Consider the following 26,196-nt stretch of genomic DNA (forward strand, 5'->3'; position numbering starts at 1 on the left):
TAAGCACCACTGAATATATAAATGTAAGAACAACAACAAGATTTAAAGGTCATAAATTAAATCTTTATTTCGCAGAACGTTACTCAATGGCTAACAGTGGACATTTTTCAGAGTGAACACAATAAAAAGCAGACAGACAATGCAGAGAAAGACTGGGAAATTATTCAGGGGCTTCTTAATGGGTAATCAGTTGAACAGGAAAATAGTAGGATTCTAAATTCCACAATGGTATAACAGTATGTGAAATGGATGACACATCATCAGTTAAACCTCAGTGATCATAATTCTTGAATTATAGGTCACTGAGCTTCAACAGGACTTTGCCAAAACAAAGGTACTCTTTCAGGCAAAGTGATTCACTTGGAAAAAACCTACCGTGCAGATGGAAACTAAGGAGAAAGGCATCTGACCATAAAAACAGATTAGATTTTTTTCCATGCTTTCAATTTTATCCCTTCCTGAATGAGAGCCACTGCAATGTGGTCAATATTTTAAACTGTGTGTTGAATTGGGTCCATAAACATTCCCTGAGCTTGTGTTGAGGGCAGCCATTTTGTTGACTCGTTCAGCTCCGTTTGCTGACGAATGTTTGAGTGATTTGGGCAATTGAATGAAGGGCAGGGGGGTGTACTGCAGACTAGCTCACCTTCCCCACAGGCCATTTTCTGCACCTTGACAGACTCTCCTCTCACCGCCATTTCCCATGATGCTCAGCCCTGCCCATTCAGGAGCGCTTCCACAATCCCTGCCACACAACTCCCCAGCCGGCTCATCACTGGAGGGGTCAAAGGCAAAGGCACTGGGCTTATTCAATGGGCAGAATGCTTTGTTACATTTCCAATGTTCCACCTATTGAACAGGAAGTTTATGCTGAACGGTTTTGTAACTCCTCAGGAGACGTTTCGAGGAGGGGTGTGGCGGGGCGGGAACGTTGGCTCCTCAAGGATGGTGATGGGGTAATGCACTGCAGCAAGCCAAAGTGAGTAATTGGCCTCAGTAAAATGGCCATATAATCATTGCTGAAATAGATATGATGAGTCACCGGCCAGACTTTAGCAAGACACCTGAGTACAAAAAGGTGGGATCCCTTACCTGCGGTAAGCTGTTGCTGAAGAGCGGAGTCTTGTGTTATCGGGGCTCACCTGGTGCCTGCCGCACTCACGCAAAAGGCTAGCGTGCAAGCCATTTTGAACATAACGTAATGGAACGTAATACCTTTACTATGCTCCTGTAGCCTGCAGGGCTAATGCTGGGCTCCACCTCAAATGCAGTCAAAATGGCTGACAGGAAATGGATGTCTCCCTTTCTCTTAGCAGCTGCAGATGGACAACCAGAAACACACAGACACGGACATGGACACGGACACACACACACACACTGCACTACTCACTGCACAGGCCTAAATGATATTGAAAGCACTCTTGCCTTTAAAGATGAGAGAGAGATAGTCACAGGTTCTCTCCTTCCTCACTACAAGACTGTAAGGGGGGGTGGAGCCTGAAGAAGTCATGCAGCCAACAGCAACAAGACACAGTACAGATGGACTGGTTGAGGGGAAATTTAAAAAAAACCAACAGACACATAGAAACACATACATATCTAAAAAAGCCTTTTTAATGAAATAGACATGCCAAAGAACCCATCTGCACGTTCCTCCCTGTTAAGACCTTGGATTTTATATGCTGTGTTTCTGTGTGAATATGCAAACGCGCTTTATGCTATTGACCTCCTTACTCGCGATGTGGGTGTGATTAGCCATACGCAGCCAGGGACGCATATTTACTGATCACAGGGATTGCTTTTCCTGCGGTACTGCCCCGCTCTTGGGCTCGCGAGAGGTCCCCGTGGTTCTCACAGCTGGGCATTTCATTGTTCTCTCCACAGTCCCCCCGACCAGGCCGACCCGATTCTGAAAATCAAGAGCACAGCGGGCGCCGTCTAATTTATAAATGTAATTACACAACATGGCCGCCAGATAGGCCTCGGAAGGCTAACACGCCGCCGCCGCTGCGATGAATATTTTATGACTTCACACAGTATAATCAGCAACACGCCGCAGCCTAGGCCCAAGTCAGACATTGTACGGACTTAAGGACCTCTCAGTACTGCTCACAATTAACCCTTTGCATCTCAAGCACTTACCACCTCAAATCCCCAATAAGAACGAATCTGTTTTTCATATAATGCCTCAACATTGAACTTTTTTTTTTTACCAAGAAAATCAATTGCAAATCAAATAATCAGAGGCAGTCCTCATATTAAAACCCAATTTCACCCTTGATCATGTCCCTGTAGTTTCTTCAAAACAAAAGCTACAGCTATAAATGCCATCTTTTAAAATGCAATTTCCCCTGGACCGATGGCCTTTACCATGGCACTGTTTGTCTCAGTTTAATGCAGCTTTTCTTTCACAGCAAATCATTCCTCCTTCAGAAGCGACAGAAATGTTAGTCTGCTTTTAATACTGAATGTGTGGAGGTAATCGAAATCATACACAAATAACAAACAAAGAAATACCATACCATAGCAGCTCACCTTCACGTCTCAGGCCATAGCAGAACACGGGGAGTGGGGGGGGGGGGGTGTGGGGGTGGGGGGCAACGCCACCCCACAGAGCACAGCGGATTAGCCAAGGTCATTTCCACTGGAGGAATCTTACTGGCGCATGCTCTCACACCACTGGCACTGATTAACACAGTAAGAGAACACCATAAACACTTAATCAGCCAGGCTCTCCTGTACGGACGTACACAACCCCGCGCTTTTAAAGAGGATTGCCGTGTTGTTTTGGGCTCTTATGACCTATTCAACTTCAAATCCCGATTTACAAGCCCCAACAAGACTCGGTCTGCTCGTGATGAAAGAGGTGAAAGGTCATCCCCTGACAAGGATGGGTTTTCCCCTCCATGTTGTTAAGACAATATCATCCGTCCGTCATATTACAGTTAAGTGTTTTTTGTCATTCAATTTGTTTTATTCAAGTTTCATTCAATGGCACACATTTGAATGTATTTCCCACCCATTACTGTTGGTTTTATCGCGCCCAACAGAAATGGTTAATTTGACATGAACGGCCCTTATATTAACAGAAATAAGAGAAAACATGCATTTTAAAGTTAAAAGCCAAGGATGGTCATTCATAGAAAAACAAATACTGCTAACCATGTGACCAGGCCACAAAGACCATGATCCCCAATTCAATGCGCCAATTCAAAATGGAAATAACTGCAAAGATAGCAATCGTAGTTAATCACCTGTGGCATTAAAACTTTATTAAAAGAAATGACTTAAAATGCATGCACTTTTATCAGGGCTACAATACCTACAAAACAGCAGTTACAGAGAAAGCAGCTCGGTCAAAATATTTTACAGCTTTTCACCAAAAAAAATATTCAATGGCACAGTTGTGTTCTCTAGACAAGAGTAATACTCAAAAGTTTTAAACACATCGAGTCTGGAAAAAAAAAAAAGCCCTTCCCTTTGTTCAAACAGCAGTAAAACCTCTCTTAATGTTCAGGAGGAAGGGTTGTAAAATAAACAGTCTGTCAGTACAGGTGCATTGTAGCATTAAAAAGTGTCTAATTCCAACACCGCTGAATTGCTTATTCACAGTTTAGAATCTGACGTCAACACAAACACTTCCCTGTGGCTCCATGGCTTCTCTTTCAAATGCCTGTTTCTTGTTTCACTGGAGTAAGTCAATGAGCAAAGCCTGTTCTTTCAGTATTAGCAATCGGTTACCTTTGTGTCCTTGTAGATATGGTTAAAACGATCATTGCGCCCCCCATATTGGGTTAAGACTGTCATCGTACCCCCGTTGTGCTCCGCCTCCTGGGCAGACAGTTCTCTGTCCCGGGGCAGGACTCGGGTTCGAAACAACCAGGCGGTTTGCGTGTGAGGTAACGGAGCGAGGGGCTCGATGCACCGGTCATTGTCCAAGTACCAGGTCTGCTGTGGCTTCCTTGTGTCTTGTAGCATGCTGCGTCTCCAGCAGCCAGTCTCTGAGGCGATGAGTTTAACTGTGTCCTCCTTAGGGCTCCCCCTTCTGACACGTGAGGGAATTACGGACAAGTGACACCGATCTGTCACCTTGCCCTCTGGAAGGCTCCACCCACTACCACAATCCTCCATTTTGGGTTTGTCGTCGTCCCCGTTCACCCGTGCCACCCACTGTAAACAAGATTTACCTCCCCATGGAAAAAAAATGCACACAGCAAATCCACTACCAGATGCCAGAGGCATCAGCTCTACGTGTAAAAAAAAAAAAAAAAAAAGAAAAAACCCCCCCCCCCCCCACAAAAAAGTATATTCCACCAGATGTGACGATGCATCATGGCTGGAGGGGGAGGGGCTACTGGGAGGAAGACACCTGCCACTGGCGGAATATCTTAAACACCCTCTTCGACTTGTCATGAAGACCCTGGAGGACAGACGGAGAGTGTAAGCGATAAATGAGTTAAGCACTACTGCTGAGCCGACAGGTTATATTATCTAACCACACCAGTTTTTAGCACAGAACATACAAATGTCAGTTTTACACATTACCCATCCTCCTGTTTGGCACTACACACACTGAAGCCAATACCTGGAAACTTATCCTTTCATTTTTAGGAAAGGTATCGAGTGAAGAGTCAATAACCCTCTATCAACTAATCGGTATGAAGTGACAACAGTATTCTATTGAATTTTAGTTTTTTTTCATGTTTCTGTCAATTTGGAATGACTGATTGCTTTCGTGAGCCAATTTTAAGTTTGCAACTGCAACTCCATCAGTTCAGGATGCAGACAAGTACAAGCTCCGTTCTGAAACTCTGTCAGCCATATTGTCTTCACACACTGTGCACCACCACTTGGGCTCCAGCAGTGACTGCACAGGAGGAGGCCCATTTCAGCTCTTAATCAAAATGGCTGACGATCAAAGACAGGCATGATTTCTTTTTTTTTTTTTTTTTAAAGATGCATTTTAAAATGCAATTTAATGTATGCATTCCATATTTTTGACTGGTTCATCACCTCTTTAGTTGTATATATTGTAGTTTAACATTTGTTATTGCTGTAGTTCTTATCATTATTCATTTACTTGTAAGCATGTTAGCGTTAGCACTGCGCGGCAGGTGAAGTGTACCTGAGACGGGCTGCTTCCTGTGGGGCTCAGACACTTCTTCATGGACAGGAAGAGGGAGAGCGAGGCCTTCCAGCCCGGCTGGGGGTCGTCCGTATCCGGTGGTGGAGCCTGGGGGTCTGTGGGCGGAGCCTCCCGGTGCATGTCACCTCTCCCAGTGCTCACCCAGGGGCACCAGTCTCTGTGCTGAGCCACCGGGTCAAATACGTTCCTGTGCATGGGGCCTTCCTGTGATGGGGGGGGAGAGGACGAGCAGTGTCAGAGCACAGCCTAGCGAGATGGACAAAATGGATGAAAAGCACAAACTCATTCCTCTCACACTTATCGCAAAGAGTAGTGTGTTCCTTGGTGTCCTGGCTAAATTCCCAACCTGGCTCCCTTATCCTGCCACCTAACCATCCCCCAGTTTAACTGGTTGAAATCACTATCTCCCTCTGCACCTCAGCTGATGGGTGGCGAGTGTTCTGCCACAAAATGGCTGCCGTGCATCACCATGGTGGTGGTTGAGGAGTTTCCCCCTCATTCTATAGCGCTTTGAATGTTAGCAAGTCGTTATATAAATCCAAGACATATTACAAGCACTCTAGTTTATATCTGTCTGAAAAGATGGTGAAGGTGCAGCACATTTTCAATCAGGTGGGTTTTCAGGAAGTCAACATTGGCTAGCGAATGGTTAAAGTGTAATAACGTCTAAACTTCAACTTGCTACAACTTCTGATGAGTGTAAATAAGCAAGTAAATATATAGACAAAGCTGTAGAGAAAAGCCAGAGGACAGCCGTCGTCCCTCTCTCCATGCTCTGTCACTGTAGAATCCCCACAGAAAAAAGCTTTGAATGGCTGCCTGCAACTCATTCTTGTAAATCTGAATACTCAAACACAACTGCCTGTTAATCCTGGCCAGGTTGGCCCAGTCGCTAGTCTACCACATTTCTCCCACCTTTACTGATCCAGGGATTCTCAGACCTGGCCCTTGAGGTCAGTAGTACTGCTGGTTTTCTCTTCTGCCTGACAGTCCATAGTCCAAAAAATGTCACTGATTAGTCAGAGTTTACACTCGCCTGGCGTGTCGGGTTTAAATCAGTCCCTGAATGAAAACCAACTTCAACTTTATTGCCCCAAAGGAAATTTGGTTTGCAGCACGGACCACAAAACCCAACATATGGGACCCAGCAGTAGCACAGGCCCAGAGGGCCAGGTCAGAGTACCCCTGCACTAATCGCTCGCTCGCGCGGGCAGGCCCGGTATTGCCCGGTATTTGCCGGTGTTTTCCGTACCGGGCTGCCGGTGGAGGAGAGGCGGGGCCGCTTGGCCTTTCGCTGGGGGCTGGAGGGGACCTCCCCCCCGGGCGCCTCCCCCTGCCCGCGGCTGCGCGTCATCGGCCTCTTGCCCCGGAGCAGGGGGCTGGGCGGCTCCTCGCTGGGGCTGGGGGAGTCTCTGCTCCGGGTTCGAGCCACTGGGGACGGGCAGGTCTCCGGCTACAGGGACACACATATGCACATGTACACACAGACAGTCACACACAGAGAGACACACACAGAGAGACACACACACACACACACACACACAGACACACAGACACAGAGACACACACACCTGGGTCAAACACTTAAACTTAAACACTTTAACGTAGGGCTGCTCAATGCCGCTCCTGGAGATCTACTGTAAGTTTTCATTCCAACCCTAACTCGGCACACCTGATTCTACTAATTAGCAGCACAATGACATCTCTTACTGTTGAATGCAGTATGCTTTGTTAGGGTTGGAACGAAAACCTACAAGCTGGTAGATTTCCAGGAACAGGGCAGGGCAGCCCAGTTTTAATCCTTAAAATGCAAGCAAAAACCCTGCTAATCACCAACAATTTAAAAATAAATCTCCAGTATATTCAGACCACGATTCTTATTTCAAACGACAACACGTCATGGTTGGTAACACATGCGGGATTTACAGATCCGGAGAGTGTTCTAATTTCACAGGCATCTTCTAAGAGCCCAAAACAGCACCGACGCCCGTCTCTGACGCAGGGCTGAGGGACGGGCCTACCTGCTCAGGGCGGCCGGAGTCCTGGCTACGCAGCTTCATGCGGCAGGGCGTAGGGGAGGAGGGCGTGGTCCGGTCCGCCCGGCCCTCTGGTCCGGGGCCTGGGGTGGAGGGGGTGCTGAAGGACTCGTCCCCGTCGCCCACCATCCCCTCGATCTGGTGGAAGCTCCACAGCCCCACCTTGCGCTGGCAGTAGGAGCAGGTGAGGACAGGCAGGTGCAGGGAGTTCAGGGTGGGGCTGGAGGAATGCATTGTGGGAGATTGTAGTTTCAGTAAGATGAACAGGAAGTTTCAGATGACAAAACATGAAGGACGTTCAGAGCTCAGCTGCAGAAATGCATTATGGGGATTGTAGTTTCAACATGAACAGGAAGTTCACACAAATTTTACACGTTGAAGTGATTATGTTCTTTTTGTAGTTCTCATTTTCCCAGGCTGCAATGCTGGACAACTGAATTGTTGCAAACATGGGGAAGAAATGCATTATGGGAGACTGAACAGGAAGTTGCATAGTAGTAGTAAAATATTGTAAATAAAATATTCATATACCATTGCATTTGTAGTACAATAAGGAAATCATATTTAAAAGGACATTATGGGTAAAATGCCCCTCATTACCTGGCAGCCCATCCGCACAGAGCCACGATGCAGGCGGCCACCTGTATGGAAAGCGGCTCAGTCAGCAGCTTGGCGGGTGACCGGCCCTCCTTCCTCAGCTCCTCCTCGATCAGCTGCAGCAGGATCCCCATCACCTCCTCCGTCAGAGACTGGGAAGGGCCAAAGCACAGCCTCAGTATGACGTGGCGCGGCCACGCACACGTCACAATCAAAGCGCGGCCTCCCGGCAGGAGCAATGCTCATTGGTTGCCATGGCAACGCTATCTGCCTTCTTCCCGTTTAACAAAGGAAAAGTTTGAAGCCACTGCGCTTAGACTTTGCTCAACAATACTTTTGCCAACACTACAAAAAGGGATCTTGCACTTCTAAAACGTTGCTATATTTCTAGGACCTCAGTTACTGCACGTTCTTCCAGCTACACTCTTCTAGCATTGCATCATATCTTCTCCGATTCGCAGAGCCGGTTTTCTTGTAGCCGTAGATACAGCGTAGGGCCGCTGAGAGTGGGTCTGCAGCCAGGCTCACCATGCTCTTCAGGTGCTCGGGCTTCATGGCTGGCAGCTGCAGCTCCAGCAGGCAGGAGCTCTTGAAGCGCTCCAGGAAGGCGGCGAGGAGGACGCCCGGCTCGTTCACCGGAACCATCCAGAAACGGTCTGCGAAAAAAGGCAAACGCTCAACTCCAAGCCACGTCCACTCAAGACTCGAAGGCACGGTTCCAACAAGCTCCAGAAAACAAGCCCGAAACAGACTCTTTACCTGGACAGGGAAAATCAGGCCAGAAGCAGAACTTCTCGTGCTGCGTCTGCAGTAGTTTCGTCAACTCTAGTATCCGTCCTTCATCTGTAAACAGGAGAATAAACCCTCTCAAATAAAACGCTCATTTTACAAAGCAAAACCTTGACAGTACGTACAATATATTTTTGATCTCAATCCCACTTACTCAAACCCCAAATCACAGCTTTTAAAAATGAACCACAGCACCACAGCTGGTTGCCTTCACGATGGTGGCGGCAGTGTAGTATAATGGGTAAGAAGCTGGTCTTGTAACCTAAAGGTTTCAGGTTCCACTCCTACATTGGACACTGTTGTTGTACCCTTGAGCAAGGTACTTCACCTGCAATGCTTCCATATATATCCATCTGTATAAACGGATGTAAAGTAAGATGCTATGTAAAATGTTTTGCAAGTCACTCTGGGTAAGAGTCTGCTAAATGCCTGTAATGTAATGGCGGCGAGGGAAGCGATGGAGACGGAGGAAAGGCTCACACTTCTCTATGTCCTGGGAGGCCTGCAGGGAGGCGCAGAGGAAGGCCTGGCAGCTGGAGCACTTGAGCATGTCGCAGTCGATGTTGATCCAGCCGTACCTCGCACACCTCAGGGGGGACAGGACAGCGGGCTTCCCAGCCCATTTCAGACAGTGCGCACAGTAAAGGAACACACTGACCGTGAGAAACTTAAAGGGCAAGCGCCAGATATTACATCAAATGACATACACCAGCCAACTGGAAGGCGGCGTCCGATTTCATGATTCACAAGGTTAAAAAAATGTTTTTTGTTGAACTAAAGACAAGAGATAAGCTCTAAAAGATCCAATAGCTGACTTTTTTTTTTTAGCCCCACCTCCCTTTTTCAACAATCTACAGAATGATAACATATGTCACATTTTTGTGATGTCATAGAATGCCTGTAATATAGAATGAGAAAGTGAGATCCTGTCAAATTAGCTGTAGCTAGCCCTTACCAGGTAAATATGTTGAGAGAATACCACATAATTGAGTAATTACCACTGGTTTAAAAAAAAAAAAGGTAAATACTAAGAAACCAACACTGAACTACTTCGAAACACCTCAATTCAAGTGACTATCTCGTAGTTATCAAATGCTTAGGCTGGTTATAGCCCCAGGGTAATTGTGTACTATTTTTACCAGTGGTAATTACCCAATTATTCTCTATTTTTTGCACATATTTACCTGGTACTTGGTACATACCCAGTACTTGGGGGATTGTACTGCATTTTTGTCTCACACTGTACATTAATAAAACTCAGCACGCGAGGAAGGATATGGAATACGACTCCACTCGTGAGAAGAAGGCCTCTTTGCTCACGGCTTCGCAGGGGACCGCTCCAAGGCCATTGGGATTCACTGGTTCTGCTTCCTGCTCCACACTGAAACACAGAAACGGGGTTCAGGAATTATTTGTTGACAGTTTTAGGTTAATCTTAGTCTTTGGGGCATGTGTACATTTGAGGGATGTAAATGCAATCATGAGTTCAAAACATCTCCATTGCATTACTTCCAACTGTGCATACAAGCTTTTAGGTATACCTTCTCTTATGCCTTACCATAAATGCTTTGACTGCCACATTACGGCACTCAAGGTGTAACATGTTACGTGAATTTTTTTTATAAATTAGACATTTATTTGTAACATTATTTCCATCAAAGCATTAACTTACACCTCAATATCCCGTACCAACTAAGTCTGCACAATAACGGTGTACTTTCTTGTATTAAAGTTAGCTGGCAAAAGTTTTACTCTGCCTAGTACTGTTAAAAATAAACTTTTATCTATCTAACAAAATAAGGACTAGCCAAGGAATACCAACTACTTTTGCAAATTAATGGGCAAAGTATATTTCTGGATGAAGGGAGGAAAGAAGAACAGCAAAAAATGTTAGCCTAGTCAGCTAATAAAGCCAGGCAAAGTTAACGAGCTAGGTGCACATGTATAAATTACATAACGCTCGTCAGTCAAGTAAGAAATGAAGTTCGCAAGTTAATTGGATGGCCACATTTGCGTTCAGAAATGCCATCTGCTTAACAGATTTCAAATGTGCTTATTTTTGCAAACATTCTTCGCGTTATTTTATCTGGTTACATAACAAGCACGCCGCTACCAACAGCCCATAGCCACACACCAGCTGAAGCCGCCAGATAGCGATAGCTCAGCTGGGCGATTTATGATCTTGAGCTCACAAACTGCAAAACAAGAACATATTTCATCATAGCCGCGCGCAGCTACTTGCTACCTATCATAGCTAGCTATAGGGCGCTCAGCTAGCTTACCAACACGCCCCTTTGCCTTCAGTTACATAGTTATACAATAAAACCGTGCAGGGATTTCCAAATAACTCACCAATGCCGTCTTCTTTCCTCAGAAACAACGCCTTCATTGAGAAGTTCACGAACTTTTTGCGGTGTAACTAACGGAGACTTATTTTTGCCATCAAAGTTATCAACACGATTATTCCCACAACCGCCAAACGTCGCCATGTTCAGTCCGTCCTAAACTTCTTCCTCCCCTGTCCCTCAAAGTCTCCGCTAATGAAGTTCCGCTTTACGAGCTTATTATTTTTTGTTTTTTAAGAGCTTTAAACGCCATCATCTTACGGTAAATTAAGAAATTATAAGTACATATAATGTTTAATAATGCCCTAATTTAAAAAAAAGAATTATGTTCGCCTTCCTCAAGTCATTTTCCCCTGTCATGTTCCTCCAACCTTTCTTTAGTAAATGTAATCTAATTTGTTCTGCAAATCAAACATATTTGTACAATCTGTTTCTGTATAGCTGTCTTGACTATTTTTCTTTTTTGATAAAGTGAGGCAATACCAAATATAGAACCATCTTCATCTTTTCAAATTCTGACAAAATGACTACTGTAATTTCTTAAAATACTTGGAAGCTTAAAATTAAAAAAGTTCACTGTTTGTACACTACTGAATTCTCTGTTAGCCTTCTGTAAAAAGTAATGAGATAAGTGATCTCTGCTTTAACAGTCTAAATCTTCCATAACGAATTGTGTTTCCAGTAAGACGATTTGGTAACACCAGGACAGGTATAAAATTGTATGTTAATATTACTAGTGGTTTGCGAATGGAGTGGGAAGAACATTAACAGAAATGTCCGCCATTTGATATTTGATATTTCTGGGTACAAGCCAAAAGTCAATTCTAGACTGTCTGGAGAAATCTTTGTTACACTAAGTGTAAAGTATGTTGTCTCCTTTTGCACCTTTTTGCCAGGCTCACCAAGCTGTGTGTAAGGCTGGTACGTATGAAACCGGGTGGACGGCCCTTCAACACTCTGATTGGTTTAAACACAGAATACACAATTTTGTCATTTCAGCATCTGAATGGCACAGTCCCAAAATAATTACTTTTCGCTTTCATTGCTGTGTACTGCCATCTTCTGATGAGGTTTCCATATCTCCAAAGCAATGTAGTCGCATTCCGCTTTCTGCACACAAATCTCTTCTCTTTCCCGTCTTGCGGAACTCACAGCACCGGTTTATCTGACAGATCGGCGGTATTTAAAGGCCGCGCAGTTTGGCAGATGGGTTTTTTTCTCTGAGAAGCGATGTCGTTTTAGCACAGTATTAGGAATGTAAAACCAGCACCTTAAAGGTTTTGTTCAACGCTTAAGTTCACCTAAATAACATTTTGTTTGTTTAATTTCGTTTGTGAAATCATGTCAGCCGCAGAAGGCGCTGAAAACACTCGCAGTTTGGACCAGCTGAATAAATTCGAGAAACTGTCAGGGAGGCCTCCACTCAGAGTAGCAGGTCAGTTAAAAACAATCCGTTGTCATAACACTGGTTCTCTGTTAGCCTGCTAACTAGCTGCCTGGCTAAAACGTTGATAAAAGGTTTCGTGTTGACGTTGTGGTTACAAGCAAAACCGTGCAGTTGCAGTATTTCTAAATCTAGCTAATTCACTAGACCGCTAACATGAATTTGCATCTAGCTTGTTATAGTTAGCAGCTAGCTTTATTTAAAGCCCGGCAAACGTATTTTCTAAAGCAGAGATAATTGAAATGCATGGGTTCGATTGACTGTAGACAAACGACATTCATCTCGTTAAAACTTGAATTGTTGGATAGACCTAATTTGCCGATACCTAGTTATGGTTAGCTCGATCTTGCCGTTTAGAAATTATGAAATCATTGCTGGTGCTAAGGTTGGTAGCTAGCTAGTGATAGCTAGTAGATATGCAAGTTAATAAACAACCCCTAGGGAAAACAAAGTAGGTAACGGATTTTAAGTCCGGTACTGACCAGGGCAAACTTAAACGCTGACTATGTTTCTGTGCATTGCCCACTGAGCGGTTTGGCCAAGGTAGCAGGAAATGCTGCTAACCCAGCGTTAGTCTACTTGATCGTAATGTAAACATTAGATTGAGTGTACTGGCTTCATTTGTTAAACGCGTTTGAAAAAGAATTGTGTTTTATTCAGACTACCCGTAGTCTGCGTTCTTAATAGCAAAACAAAGCAAATGGTTGAACTTATACTAAGCTTGCTGTGTAGCTGGGTGTCTCGTTTTGTGTTGGTTGTTTGTTTACATGCTAAAATTGCAACTGATTGGAGAAAACCCACGTTAGTTCTTACTGGCTCGACCAGTTGATGCTCTAACGACCGGTGAGCACTAGCTAGCAAATCGGCTGGATGTATTGCTACGTTTTATCTGGCCGTGTTATTGAGTGACCCGACTGTTAATCGCGGGTGTCCGCTTGATTAACACATCAGTGCGCATTTCATGTATGCCTACGACATGCAGGACTGTGGCGCGGATAATAACTGAGGAAATGCAACCAGTAATGCAACGTCAGATAAAAGTCTTTTGATTTAATATCATTGTTTGCCATAGTATTTGTGAAGGCATGTCCACATTTGGTTTCCACGTTTATTAGGGCCTTCTCTGCTCTGTTTTCGGGATGTGGAAATCGTCTGTTTAAAAAAAAAAAAAAAAAAAAAAAACTGCCGTTGCTTGCCTTCTGGATCTGTTCTCCGCAAGATTAAAAAAAAAAAAAAAAAAAAAAAAAAAAACGCAGCCTAACCTCTGTGATTTTACGATCCTGCTGCAGCGACTGGTCAAAAGAGCATAGTCGTGTCGCATAACAATGGGACATTAAACGCGGCCGCACCAACCGGAAACAAACCCCGGGACAATTGATTTGATTTTTGAAACACCGTGTTGATTTTGCTGCGCTAGAACGCAAGGATGAATTTGTGCTTGATTTGGGAATTGTAGCAGTTCCGTAAAAGGTAGATTCGGGAACACCAACACACAGCGCATGGAAGTCTGGTGTTAAATTCGTGCAGGTCACAGTGATAAAATGAGGAGAAAAATGATTGATTATTTGTCATAAGCTTGGTCATGACGCATGCACGTGAGTGTACTGAGTGTACGTGTCAGTACCTATGCCCCTGGGCAGATTGGAGCATTAAAGGTAAATGAGAAGTGGCATTTTGCCAAGTGTCATGTCGGTGTTTTTTTTTTTATTTTATTTTATTTTATTTTTTTATTGATTTGGATTTTTAATGCCTTTCTTAAAACCTATACAGCTTGAATCTGTACTTTAGCCCCTGTGGATAAAGTACAAGCCTGTAGGTACTGACCAAGAATCCAATTCGAACAGCTCCCCTTGTGCTGATGTGAGAGAGAGTGTGCAGTAATTGCTGCTTATGCATTCAATGTCATAGGGAGTCATTGTGCTGTATTGATGTTCTGTGCGATTGGTTTGATTATTTTAAATGACAGCTGTCGTCACATTTTTAGCCAACCGTATGAGTGAATTAGTGGCCTTTTAGTTTAGCAGTTATCCCAACCAGGCAGAATTACTCTGATTTTCATGTTTTTTTTCTACCTTGAATGGAGGGTGGGAGGGTCAATCCTTAAAGTTTGCTGTACGGTAAGCTAAGTGTGAAATCTTAAGTTTTATGATCAGTTTGTAGGAAACGGTGTATTGTATCCTTTTGTATGCCAGCTCATTTCACACATGGGTAGTTTAGCAAATTCTGCAGTGCAGGTACCGTAGGTACAACCTGTGACTGGTTGAATCAGTAAGTTCAGTGAGCTGGAACAAGGAGGCTTCTTGACCTTGCCAAACCCAGGGACCCGTTTATACTTCTGCTCTGGTCTCTATGATGTTGTGATGTACTAATGCGTCGGCTTCGGGCCAATGTCAGGCAGCTAACCGTCCCAAAAACTAAACAGGTTTTTTCACTGAACTGCTTGTCCCTGTTTTGTTTTATCTCCTGATTTTGGAAGTCCCATTTGTGCCCGCTGGCCTGCTTCTCTGCTGGAGTCCCCTCCATGGAGAAGAATTGTGGAGAAGGCAGACTAGTCCAGGGGGGTCCAGTCGTATCTGAAAAGGGCCTATTTGGGTGCAGGTTTTTGTTGTAGCCTGGCACTATGATGCCAGATTCCACTCATCAAGGTCTTCTTTGAAGACTATGATTAGCTGAATTGGGTGTCTTAGTGCTGAGCTAAATCAAAAAACCTGCTCGCAAATAGGCCCTTTTCAGATAAGATTGGACCCCCCGGACTAGAATGATATCCTCTGAAAAACATGCAGTCAGCCCCTATTTGCTCTAACTATGCACAGGAGGACCGCACTGGGATGCCAGTTGCACTGATAGGTGGATTTCCATGTTTCACTGCTCACCAGCACCAATTATGAGCAGCTCTGAATAACCGGGCAGAACAAAGCAGAAATCTGTTCTGGCAACCCACCAAGCTCCTAAGAGCCATTTAATAAATAATCGGCCTGTGTGGACTGATTTTATGCACACAGTGTTCTCATCCATGGAACATTTAAAAATGCATGTACCCACAGAACCACAAACAATTCAGTTGAGCTGTAGGCAATTTCTATTACCGAGACACTGTCACAGAGATGCTTAGTAGAAAATGTGAAGGGGGGAGAGGAGGAGGAGGAGGAGGAGGAGGAGGAGGAGAAGGAGAAGGAGAAGCAGAAGGAAAGTAGGCAAGACCAAGCTGGAGCCAAAAAAAATCTATAAAGTGAAGGGGAACCAGGTGAATGGATTACACGAGGGTGCTTGAGAGTTGGCTACACAGACGTGTTGTGAACAGGAGGTTTGAAAACTGAATGGCGATTAAGGCGAGGTCACGGTGTCTGTGGCTTGTGTTTGCACTTGAGCATAACAGCTTAACAGACGGCATTTACGTTTAATGCCTTGTTGTGTTCGCTGGGTGAGGTGACTGGTCCACGTGGAATCCAAGGCCCCCATTTTGCTGCAGTTAGAACGGTGACACGTTGTGTTTGCTTTTGTTGGGTTTACTGTTTGAATGGGGTCTTTGTCTAGCAGGCTTTTTGCAGCCTCCCCCCCCACCCCCACCCCCACCCATTCTCCAGGCCTGATCTTGGGAGAGTTTTTTCAGGGGGCCTCCTCCTCCTCCTGCACGTGCTGGATATCGCAGTTTGAAGTTGTGTGTGTGTCTGCTCGGTCTTATCAGCTTTCTGCAGCGAGTTGACTTTGCAAGGCACCATGGGTAATGTTCTGACAGAACTGCTTTTCCACGTCTGACCTGTAACTGCTTTTCCACGTCTGACCTGTAATGCAAATTCTTTATTCACCTCTAGAAGAAGAATACATTTTATTTATTTATCTATTTTTTTGTATTTGCCATTCATTATTCATTTGTATGATGATGCACTTACTGTATTATGAAAAATAAATACATATTTATAAGTGATAATTAATTGGGACCATAATGTTTTCAAGTGATAAAGAGGAACTGAAGGGGGGAAAGGGTGCAGTAAAATTCTGTTCTCTCATTAAATTCAGTTCCATTTCCCTGGACTGCATTTTCTATTGTGCTCTGTTCTATTCTGTTCTATCTCTTATAAGAACTGGCGAATCAAACTCTGATGTCCCATGAGTGTTTTGTGCACAGCCTCGCTCCGGGTCTGCTTTTTGAGAAACTGTGTTTGCGGTGCCTGTCTGAAAATCGACGGCAAGAGGGGGTCTCCACTTGCTTTCCAAGGGAAAGAAAGTTCTGTCGCCTCTCTTAAAGGTTTTTTTTTTTTGTTCTGGGAAAGGGCATATTTTGTTCTCATGTCCCATGTGTCTGTCCGTCTGTCTGTCTGTCCGTCTGTTTTGTCTGTCCCTCTCTCCCCGTGGGCTGCAGGCTAGGGAGAGAGTTGGCGGGTGCAGCGGGTGTTAGCCGAGTGTGCGGAGTTGACTGTTGTTTATTCTTTTTTGCCATTGTCTTGCGCTGTCTGTGTGACTGACTCATGACTGGTGGTTGTGGCGACAGGCTCAAAGAAGAGAGTACGGTGGCTTCAGGCTCGACGCATCTTCAGCCAGCCTTGCCCCAGCCTGCGGATCCCTAACAGGTTTTTGAGAGAAGGTGGGTAATGTGCCAGCTCAGAAACTCTTAAAAAAAAAAAAAAAAAAAAAAAAAAAAAAAAAAATTCTGAAAAAAAAGAACTAAAGCAAAAGGCTCAAAGCGACCTGTAGGAGCCGAGCGATTGTCCGTCGTCCTCCTCCTCCTCTCTCCCTTGGCTCCCCGAACTCTTTTCTGGCTTTCGAGGCGAAAGGCCACCTCTCTCCAGCACCCGGTTCTTCAGGCTGGCCTCCTGTTGGGTGTGGTTCCATCGGAGCGACTGTGTGTTTGTGTCGGGGGCACGGGTGCGAGTGTCCAGTGTCTGTTCTGGCGTGTGGCATTTTAACATCTGCTTTCCCCTCCATTTTTTTTTTTGCATTTTTTTTTTGTGGAGTCTTTCCTGTTTTGAATTGTTTTCACTCGTGATGTGTCCCTCTCAGTCGGCTGCTGTGTGGGCTTTTGGAGTGATTCATAAGCGTCGAGATACGTGAGGACATCCTGTTTTGACCACAGCTGATGAACGCTTGAATTTTTATTATAATGTATTTTTTTCCCCCCCGCAGCAGTAAGGTGGACTTACTGTTCCCTTCTGACCGTGTAATCGTGTAAACGCCTGACCAAAGGCTTGATTAAAGTTGGTTGGTTTTGTGGTGATTGAAAAGGAACATGTTGCTCCCCCTCAATCTCCAACGGGGAATGGTCCTCATTTTAACTGAAATTCCCCCCCAAAAAAACCATTTAAATATTTTCAAATTTCCGCCATTGAAAAACCTTAGAACTCACTGAAAGCACTGCTATGCAAAACGGTTTCAACTGACAGTACTCAGGATCATGGAGCACCATGACATGGACAAATAGAAAAAATGAGACTTGGTACTGGTATTTGCATTGGGTACAGATTAGGGTGGAAAAAAGAAAGATGGTTAATGATTGTGTGACTTAAGCACCCTGTTACTGTCCACATAACAGTGTGATTGCAAGTCCAGCGAGTACACACTTTTCAGGACTTAAGGCGTGTGGCTTTTCAGTGGCACTTCGTTAACAGTATTTTCACTCCAGCTTGTATAACCAGAATCCTTTTTTTTAATTTTTATTTTTTTTGGTTGTGTGTGTGAATGTGCGTTTGGGCAGAGGGGATGGCTAGAAAGGCTATAGCCTTTTTAAATCACTGGTTTTAATCATCGTCTTGCATCACAAACCCCTCTCCAGATTCCACTGCTTGTCATAAACTCAGTTTACGAGCGGAGCAGCTACCCTCTGTAAATACTGTGATTTGGGTGATTAGTTTGATGCCGTGCGGTTTGGTGATGTGCTATGTTCTGTATGTACTTTACAAATCAGAACTATTTTTTTAACATTAGGCTATATATATATTTTTTTGAATGTCAAATAAGGTGTATCGTAAAAAGGCATCATTGATCTATACCTGAAATTTGGGACTTATGATGTTTAAATTGTTTTGAAATCTTTTATGCAACTGCATGTGCAAAGTCATGGTGGTTTAGACACTTCCATTTTGTGTTTGGAGATTTTGAGACATTTCTGGAATTCTCAGGGCTGTTGGTTTGCAGATTTACAGCATACTAGAACCTTAGAAATAATTGATTGAATGAAGTAACATGACACAGCAGTCTTAGTCATGGAGCCCTGGTATTTGGCAGTGAGCAGCAACAATTGTGTCCAGCTTGATGTAAAACTGTGCATATAGCTTAAAATAAAAAAGAAAATTAAAACACTCCCCCATATTCCGAACTTGACCGTTGCTCACTTGAGTGGAAATTCATAAGCCTATAAATGTTTTTTTTATTTTTTTTTATTAATAATAATAATAATAATAATAATAATATTAATAATAATTAATAATGAGTGGCTGTTGCTTTGTAATGCATAGTGTGTTCTTTGCTGTTACTGTCATGTCCGCTCTTGCAAAACGAACAGCTGCCAAATCTGTCACAGAATGTTCCGGAAAGTAATGGATGAGAGTAGAATGTGATCCTTGTCTGTATGAAATGGCTGGAAAATAATCTGGGGGAAGAGTGGTTTTCACTGTTTAACATGCATATTCCAGATGCATTTTTTTGGTATTTTGTTTGATATTGTGTCGTTTTCCTCCAGAAATTTGCTGTATTAGTTCTTGGCAGTGTGTTTTAATTTTAATTTTAATTTTTACAAACTTTACTTAAATCATGCCACTTTTAAACCTTTCCTCCCAAGTCAGCAAAATTTGACTCTGCTCTTTTTTTTTTTTTTTGAGCAGTCATTTGAAATGCATAACATTGGCTTAAAGACGTAGTATGTCTTTGTATTAAATGAAAAGTATGTGTGCATTCACTGAAACCTGTGCATTGTTATCAAATGACGTTTGAGTAAAATGATATTTTAAGGACCCATGAGATGGTACAACTTCTTGTCAGTCTTATGGAAAGAGACTTCACATACTATTCCTGATTTAGATTTTTTATTTTTTGAAATTGTTAGCCGCAGAATGGCTAAAAAGAACTTGGCGGTGTTCCAGGAGAGGGCACCACATGGTTAATTCACCATAATTAAGAGCGTGTCTCCTCATGGCTTTTTCCCCAATTAAAAGCCCCAGATTAGCATCTCGTTATTGGGATGTTTTCGGACGTCAGTCACCGAGCATCCGTGCGGGCGAGACGCGCGTGCGCCGCGATTGCCGTCGGAAACGACAGGGACGAGCGAGTTCCGTGCGAGCGTCCACGTTCCAGAGGCCAACTTGTGTTTTGACATTTTTTCCAGAGGGGAATACGTGTTCAATTTCACAGCCCACAGATGCTAATTATTCGTTTTAATTTCCTCGACCGGTGGGTTTGTAAGCTAAAATAGCGCAGAGGCTTTTTCGCCATTGCGCTTTCAGTTAATGTTTCCCATGAGTTGTGAAACACGGACACTCAGTGGAAATCGCTCCTCCCTGAAAAGATGCTAGGGCAGCGTCCACTCTTCCTTCTCTTAACACGGCCGCGACCCTCTTTTCCCCGCCTCCTCCCCCCCCCCTCCCCCCCAGGTCACCGCGCACCCCCCGCCCGAAGCGGACACCGCTGCGTAGCGGACAACGCTAACCTGTACGTCTTCGGCGGCTACAACCCGGACTACGACGAGTCGGGCGGCTCGGAGAACGAGGACTACCCGCTGTTCCGCGAGCTGTGGCGGTACCACTTCGCCACGGGCACCTGGCAGCAGATCCGCACCGAGGGCTACATGCCCACGGAGCTGGCCTCCATGTCCGGTGAGCGCCCCCTGCCCGCTGCCTCCACACCAGCAGGTGGCGGTGTTGTGTCTGCATCAGGGGTTCCCTGATTGGAAACTGCAATGGAGTTTAAGTGGGTTCTTAAAAATAAGATTTTCCTATAATTTTCTTTTTAAATTTCTGTATGTAAAATGGCATATAGACTTCCAGATAAATGGGGGAAAAAATGTTTCGCACATTTTGATAATTGCAGTGTATTATTTTCTCGTGGAAAAAAAAAAAAAAGTAAAAAAATATAAGGCTAATTTTGCATTCCCTTGGCTGAAGTGAGTTATTTTATCTTTCAGATGAAATATAGTTTGTGTAGTTCGCCCTTGGTGACTTTGACATTGCGATATTTATGTTGTACTAAATGGATGCATTCCATCAGTCCTATAATGTTTCCATGTACTAGTGTGTTAAATAGCCAGCGGGTTTCAGAGTCTACAAAGAGCCTGCTAAAGGTGTTCAAAGTTTAGATGAGGTCGGTGGGGTGTGGTTGTTTTAGGGGTTTTGGGTGAGATCCAGACTCCATGCTGTTAGTTGCTGCCTAACTTTGATCTGTTCCAACACGCCCTCCCCCCCCCCACCCCCCACTCCCATTTCCTTCAGCTGTCCTACACGGGAACAACCTGCTGGTGTTCGGCGGTACGGGGATCCCTTTCGGCGAGAACAATGGGAACGACGTCCACGTCTGCAACGTCAAATACAAGCGATGGTCTCTGCTCAACTGCCGGGGGAAGAAGCCCAACAGGATTTATGGACAGGTAGACAAAAGAGCCCTCACCGACAGAGAGACTCAGGACTAATGGCACTGAGTCGGGGGGTTGTGGGTCAGGGGTCAGGGGTCAGTCCGCACTAATCCGGCCGGCTCTGCTGTGCTCCTCAGGCCATGGCCATTATCAACGGCTACCTGTACGTGTTCGGAGGCACGACGGGATACATCTACAGCACAGACCTGCACAGGCTGGACCTCACCACCCGCGAGTGGATTCATCTCAAGCCCAACAACCCGCCCGACGACCTCCCGGAAGAGCGGTGAGCAGCCCCTCGAGGGGAACGGCCAATGCCGGGAGAGGGGGCGGGGCTTGGGGGCATGGTTTCACGGTAGGGGATGGGGGTCGAAGGCGTGGTCTCACAGCCTGATCCAGGTTTGACGTGCTCTCTCTCCTCCCTCAGATACAGACATGAAATAGCACACGATGGGCAGAGGATATTTATCCTGGGAGGCGGAACTTCCTGGACGTCATATCCTTTGGACAAGGTACTGTGTGAGCTCTGGGACGCCCCCCTCAGGTATTGCCCATCCCAAACAATGACTAAGGCCTTTTTTTATTTTTTTAACAGAGTTTGGTAAGTTGGATGATCACCAAAGTAAATCGACCAGACGCACTTCATTTATTTGCTAGAAAAGCATAGTAGAAGTGCAAAATGTTGAAATAATCAAGGCTTAAGTTTGCCTGAACTTAATGCTGAGTAATGCAGCCAAACGTTTCGTAGGCAGGTCTTGTTGTCGAGATGGAAAATGTTAAGCGTCGAATGTAAATCTTTCTTTCCGTTCTTGTCGTCGGCATGGAGACAGTTTGTTTGGATAGTGCGGATCATTTATGGTTCCCTCTTTGCTCTGTCTGTCTGTCTGCTCTTCAGATTCATGCCTACAACCTGGAGACAAACTCGTGGGAGGAAATCGCCACCAAGCCGCATGAAAAACTAGGTTTGTGTTTAATGTGCTCAGGGGAGGGAAATGCTAAACGTATGGACAAGAAATACAATTCACACGTAACTAAGTAAAAGTAACTTGCTTTTGAATTTTGCTAAGCAATCTTTCGGTGTGCTTTAAAGCAAACGGATGATCAGGTGACACTGGTGGTGAAATGAAAGAGGGGGGGATGCTGGCTTTAAATGTGGTCCGAGATGCAAGTTTGGTACAGCCTCTGCTTTGCTTTGACAGGGTATCCAGCTGCGAGGAGGTGTCACAGCTGTGTACAGATACGCAACGGTGAGTCTGCCCTCCGCTTCACTCTCGTCTTCCTTGTTTTATGTATTGTACTTTGCTGAAGACGTGAAGCTGTCACCGTTGAGAATAGCTGTTGAGTTACGCTGGTCTCTTATACACCGTCCTGCTCTCGGCTGCGCTGCTTTGTTCTGTAAAAGCCTGTATGGCTGTGAGGCGTTTATGAGGCTAGTCCGCTCTGGTGTCTCTGCGCTAACGCCGCCGCCGCCGCCGCTCTCCTCAGACGTGTTCATCTGCGGAGGCTACAACGGGGAGCTGATCCTGGCCGATCTGTGGAAGATCAACCTGCAGACCTTCCAGTGGACCAGGCTGCCCGCGGTCATGCCCGAGCCGGCCTACTTCCACTGTGCTGCTGTAACCCCGGTGAGCTGTTCAAATGAAAGATACCAATGCGTGTTCGCACAGACTGAGCACAAACGCGTGCACAGTAAAGACGTGTAGCAGTTTCTGGGCAGGTGGCGTCCACTGCATGCGCTAACCTAGCTAAGCATTGGCTGTTCTCATCTCATTCTCTCTTCCCCCTCTCCCTCCCTCACTCTCTCTCCATTTCTCCCTCCCTACCTCTTTCTCCCTCTCTCTCTCTCCCTCCCCCGCTCCCCCCTCCTCCTCAGGCCGGCTGCATGTACATCCACGGCGGCGTGGTGAACATTCACGAGAACAAGCGGACTGGCTCCCTGTTTAAGATCTGGCTGGTGGTGCCCAGCCTGTTGGAACTGTGCTGGGAGAGGCTGCTCCGGTCTTTCCCCCAGCTAGCTCACCTCTCCACCATGCAGCTGCTCAACCTGGGCCTGACGCAGGACCTCATCGAGCGTTTGAAATGAGGGCCCCCGGCCCCCGGGCCCCGGGGCCGCGTGACTGAACGAAGAGCTCCGGCTCCAGACCCCGCCCCAGCCCCGCCCCGCCCCGCCCCTGCCGAGATCTCTTAATGTAGCCCGCCTTAAAACCAAAACGTTGGATGCCTTTTTAATTTCCATTTTATTTTTTTCGGTTTTCCTTTTGTTTGCACTTTGAAAGATGCTTTTAAACCCCAACGGAATCTTGTTTTTAAGTCCGGTTTTATCGACACTGTGTGAGGAGAGAAGAGCCCCATCTGCCCAGCTCGCCCCCAAGATTTACCCCGAGAGTGCTGGACTCAGAAGCCAAGTTGATTATTCTGCTGTTTGTGTGTGTGTGTGTGTGTGCCTCTGCATGGTGCAGGTTTGGTAAAGGTTGGATTCAAACTCTTAAAATTCCCCCTTCCTTTTTAGTTCGTATTTTTGAGTTTTACAACAACATCCTTATTAAGATATTTTAATATTCATGAAGGAGACATCTGGTCAGAAATAAGATAAAATGTGCAGAGAAGGATGTGTCATGTGTTTTCAAGTGCTCGCATGAACTGTTTTATCACTTGACTAGCATTGTCCCGTGTCCTTTATAGGATCTCCAGTTTTCCTTTTATTTTTTTCAAATAAAATCAGACTTTTGGTTTTCAATCTTAAGAGTAGTTTGCCAGTATCTTCTCATTTGAACGTACCATTTGAAATTTCAGTTGGTCAGTTGTTTATTGTAATATTTACTGTCGTTTCTTGAGTTCAGAACCTTGTGACTGCCATTTCCCACTTGTAAATCTTTAGTTTTATGAATGTCTGCACGATCATTTAAAATAGTTTTTTTTTCCTTCTACAGTTTTCTTTTCTTTTTTTTCCTTTGGTACATTGGCTGAAATGCTGAAAATTTGAAAGGAAGTGCATTCTGATTGGCTAAATTTTGTGAAGGAGTTAATATTTATGATCTTTAATCCCCTTTGCCGCTGTGTTGGGCTGGACTGAGGGACGCAGGTCCTCAAAGGTCAATAAAAACACAAATCAAGCCCCTGAGTCTCAAACTCCCGCCCCACGATTTCTCCGTACTCTGTTTTGCCCCGCCCGTTTCCAGTCTTCCTCGAGTATACCTTCAGATTACTTACTTGTACAGCCATCTACACACCAGATGTTACTTCACTGTGAATATGGTGCTTAAGTCTTTTTTAAAATGTGAAATTAATTTTTCTTTTTTATTATCTGCCTATAGTCTGAAACACTGACCAGTTATTTTTACTTATCAGGCCTATCCTAGTGCAATGATTTATATCCATTTAAACAAGAAACATGATATTCCTTTAGAAATTCAGTGCCTTTTTTCAATAACTAATTTTAACAGTAATGAAGTAACTTTCTTTTTTTATGCAACAGGGTGATATTTAAAACAATTATTGGCTCTCTTGAGAAGGCCCCAAAAAGAGTAAATCATTTTAAAATTCATGCTACGGTGTCCAAAATGAAGGATGAGGTCCTTTATAAATTTCAAAAATGGCATCAGTTTGTCTGCTACTTCATGTACATAGAATGTAGTGTATTCTGATCCCTGATTGGGCATGAACGATGACCCTGAACATGTGATCAGAGGCTACCCGTTCAAATGAACGAACCAAACCTTGGCACCATGACTTTCTCGTATCCATGGCGCCATTTTAAATTGTATTTCAAATTTGTTCTGCACCGCCCACCTTTCAGAAATTTGATTTTGATTACTTTTGTGGACATACCTTTGTGATTTTTTTTCCTCATCTCTCATCTTGTTCATATTTTTTTAATTCTAAGGGTTAATTCCAAAGGATTGCCTTTATCAAGTTTTAAAAACAGTGTGATGACATTTCTATGGAACTTGTGTAAAAGCCTTTTACGGATTAAATTTTAATTGTCCTTTATAATTGTGTTGGCCTCATCTAGTGAGATTATTATTCTATTGGGTGAAAAATTTTATTCTGCGTACATTTTTAGGCATCCTTTCATTTATTTTCTGGACTTCATTTCAAAATATTTATTTTTAATGTCTGGACTTTTAAGAAAGTTTGTTTTGCCTTGTTGGAAGAATTGGGATTTAAATTTGTCTTTGGGATGGGGTGGGGCGATGACTGGTTTCCTTTTTAAGGAAACCTATTTAATTATTTGTTTGTGGAACATCTTAAACCATCTCTGTGGGCCTGTACAGTTAGGGCCACTATTTGCAGTGGTCTGGTCGTCAGAAAACAAAAAAAAAACTTGAGCAAATTGTGTAGAAAAACACAATTTTTCATATAAACTGCTTTATTCAAAGTTAATGTTCCCCCTGTGCTGCAGTACATAACATAGGTCAAAGGTCACTGGGTGGATGTTGTATGGAGAAGGGATAACTATGTAATGCCAAATATGTCAGCACACGACGATGTTGACGTGGAGGATATTTGGGGCCTTAAAATTCCCTTTGCCATTCAAAAACAACTTTAAAAATCCGACACTGTTCTTAAACACCACATCCCTCTCACCATGCGTATATATATAAAAAAAAGTGTTGATAAAGAAGTTGTCTAGTCTGCACGTTAGTTCTTAGAGTAGCTGCTCAATGGGTGAATCCGTAAAGGGGATGCCACACTGAGTTTGTTTCCCCTGAACCCTTACACCAGCATAGTTAACAAGCTAACGTAAGACACTTTGAACACAAGGTTCTGACGAGGGGAACCAAACTCGCGTCTTTGTCCCATTTCTCAACGGAAGTACTGTATGTGTTCCCAAACCCTTTCCTCTAGCACTTTTTAAATTGAAAAAAAAAAAACATTTTTGGGGACAGCAGTTTTTGTTCGCTTGGCTACTATATGGTTAGGGATCGCACATGCCGAATTCTGTGCCTGACCTTTGACTTCCTTTGTTCATTTCCCCTCTCCTTTTAATTTGTGCATGTGACAAGAGACTGGTGTGCATGATGTCATAATTAACCTTTTTCTGTTGGAGGGGAGGGGCTTCTGGGATCAAGTCACTGCTGTACAAACAAGGCAGTCACTACTTACCTGTATGTGTAACTGTTTTCATTGTTGATGAATCAATAAACTTGTACTGTAAATGGTTATGGCTCTTTGATTACCTGAAAACTTGATGTAAAGATGTGAATATTTCCTTTTTTGGTGAGCAATTTTATTGATTTAAGGCTAGAAGAGTCTGTTAAATGCCTAAATTGTGTATTTTACAG

At 44.3% G+C, this 26,196-nt stretch overlaps 2 protein-coding genes across 3 annotated transcripts; one reads left to right on the plus strand and one right to left on the minus strand.

Annotated features, from left to right (window-relative positions):
- Window positions 1-3,243: 3,243 nt before the first annotated feature.
- Window positions 3,244-11,100, minus strand: zc3hc1 (zinc finger, C3HC-type containing 1). Its single transcript, XM_035424620.1, has 10 exons — window positions 10,921-11,100; window positions 9,847-9,949; window positions 9,049-9,199; window positions 8,539-8,622; window positions 8,308-8,435; window positions 7,783-7,931; window positions 7,168-7,402; window positions 6,399-6,599; window positions 5,126-5,350; window positions 3,244-4,420 (listed from the first exon to the last, which is right to left on the minus strand). The coding sequence occupies exons 1-10, from the start codon at window positions 11,055-11,057 to the stop codon at window positions 4,352-4,354; spliced, it is 1,482 nt and encodes a 493-aa protein (XP_035280511.1). The 5' UTR covers window positions 11,058-11,100; the 3' UTR covers window positions 3,244-4,351.
- An 872-nt stretch (window positions 11,101-11,972) lies between these two features.
- On the plus strand, window positions 11,973-26,076 carry klhdc10 (kelch domain containing 10). 2 transcript variants are annotated; one of them, XM_035425040.1, is made up of 10 exons: window positions 11,973-12,348; window positions 16,847-16,939; window positions 19,938-20,159; window positions 20,772-20,926; window positions 21,049-21,197; window positions 21,339-21,423; window positions 21,807-21,873; window positions 22,111-22,158; window positions 22,397-22,536; window positions 22,785-26,076. In XM_035425040.1, the coding sequence occupies exons 1-10, from the start codon at window positions 12,255-12,257 to the stop codon at window positions 22,992-22,994; spliced, it is 1,263 nt and encodes a 420-aa protein (XP_035280931.1). In that variant the 5' UTR covers window positions 11,973-12,254; the 3' UTR covers window positions 22,995-26,076. The 2 variants fall into 2 exon arrangements, with proteins under 2 accessions (XP_035280931.1, XP_035280932.1); XM_035425041.1 differs by lacking the exon at window positions 16,847-16,939 and having other exon boundaries at window positions 11,974-12,348.
- Window positions 26,077-26,196: the final 120 nt, after the last annotated feature.

The sequence above is a fragment of the Anguilla anguilla genome, chromosome 7 (genome assembly GCF_013347855.1).
Source record: "Anguilla anguilla isolate fAngAng1 chromosome 7, fAngAng1.pri, whole genome shotgun sequence".
Classification (NCBI taxonomy): Eukaryota; Metazoa; Chordata; class Actinopteri; order Anguilliformes; family Anguillidae; genus Anguilla; species Anguilla anguilla.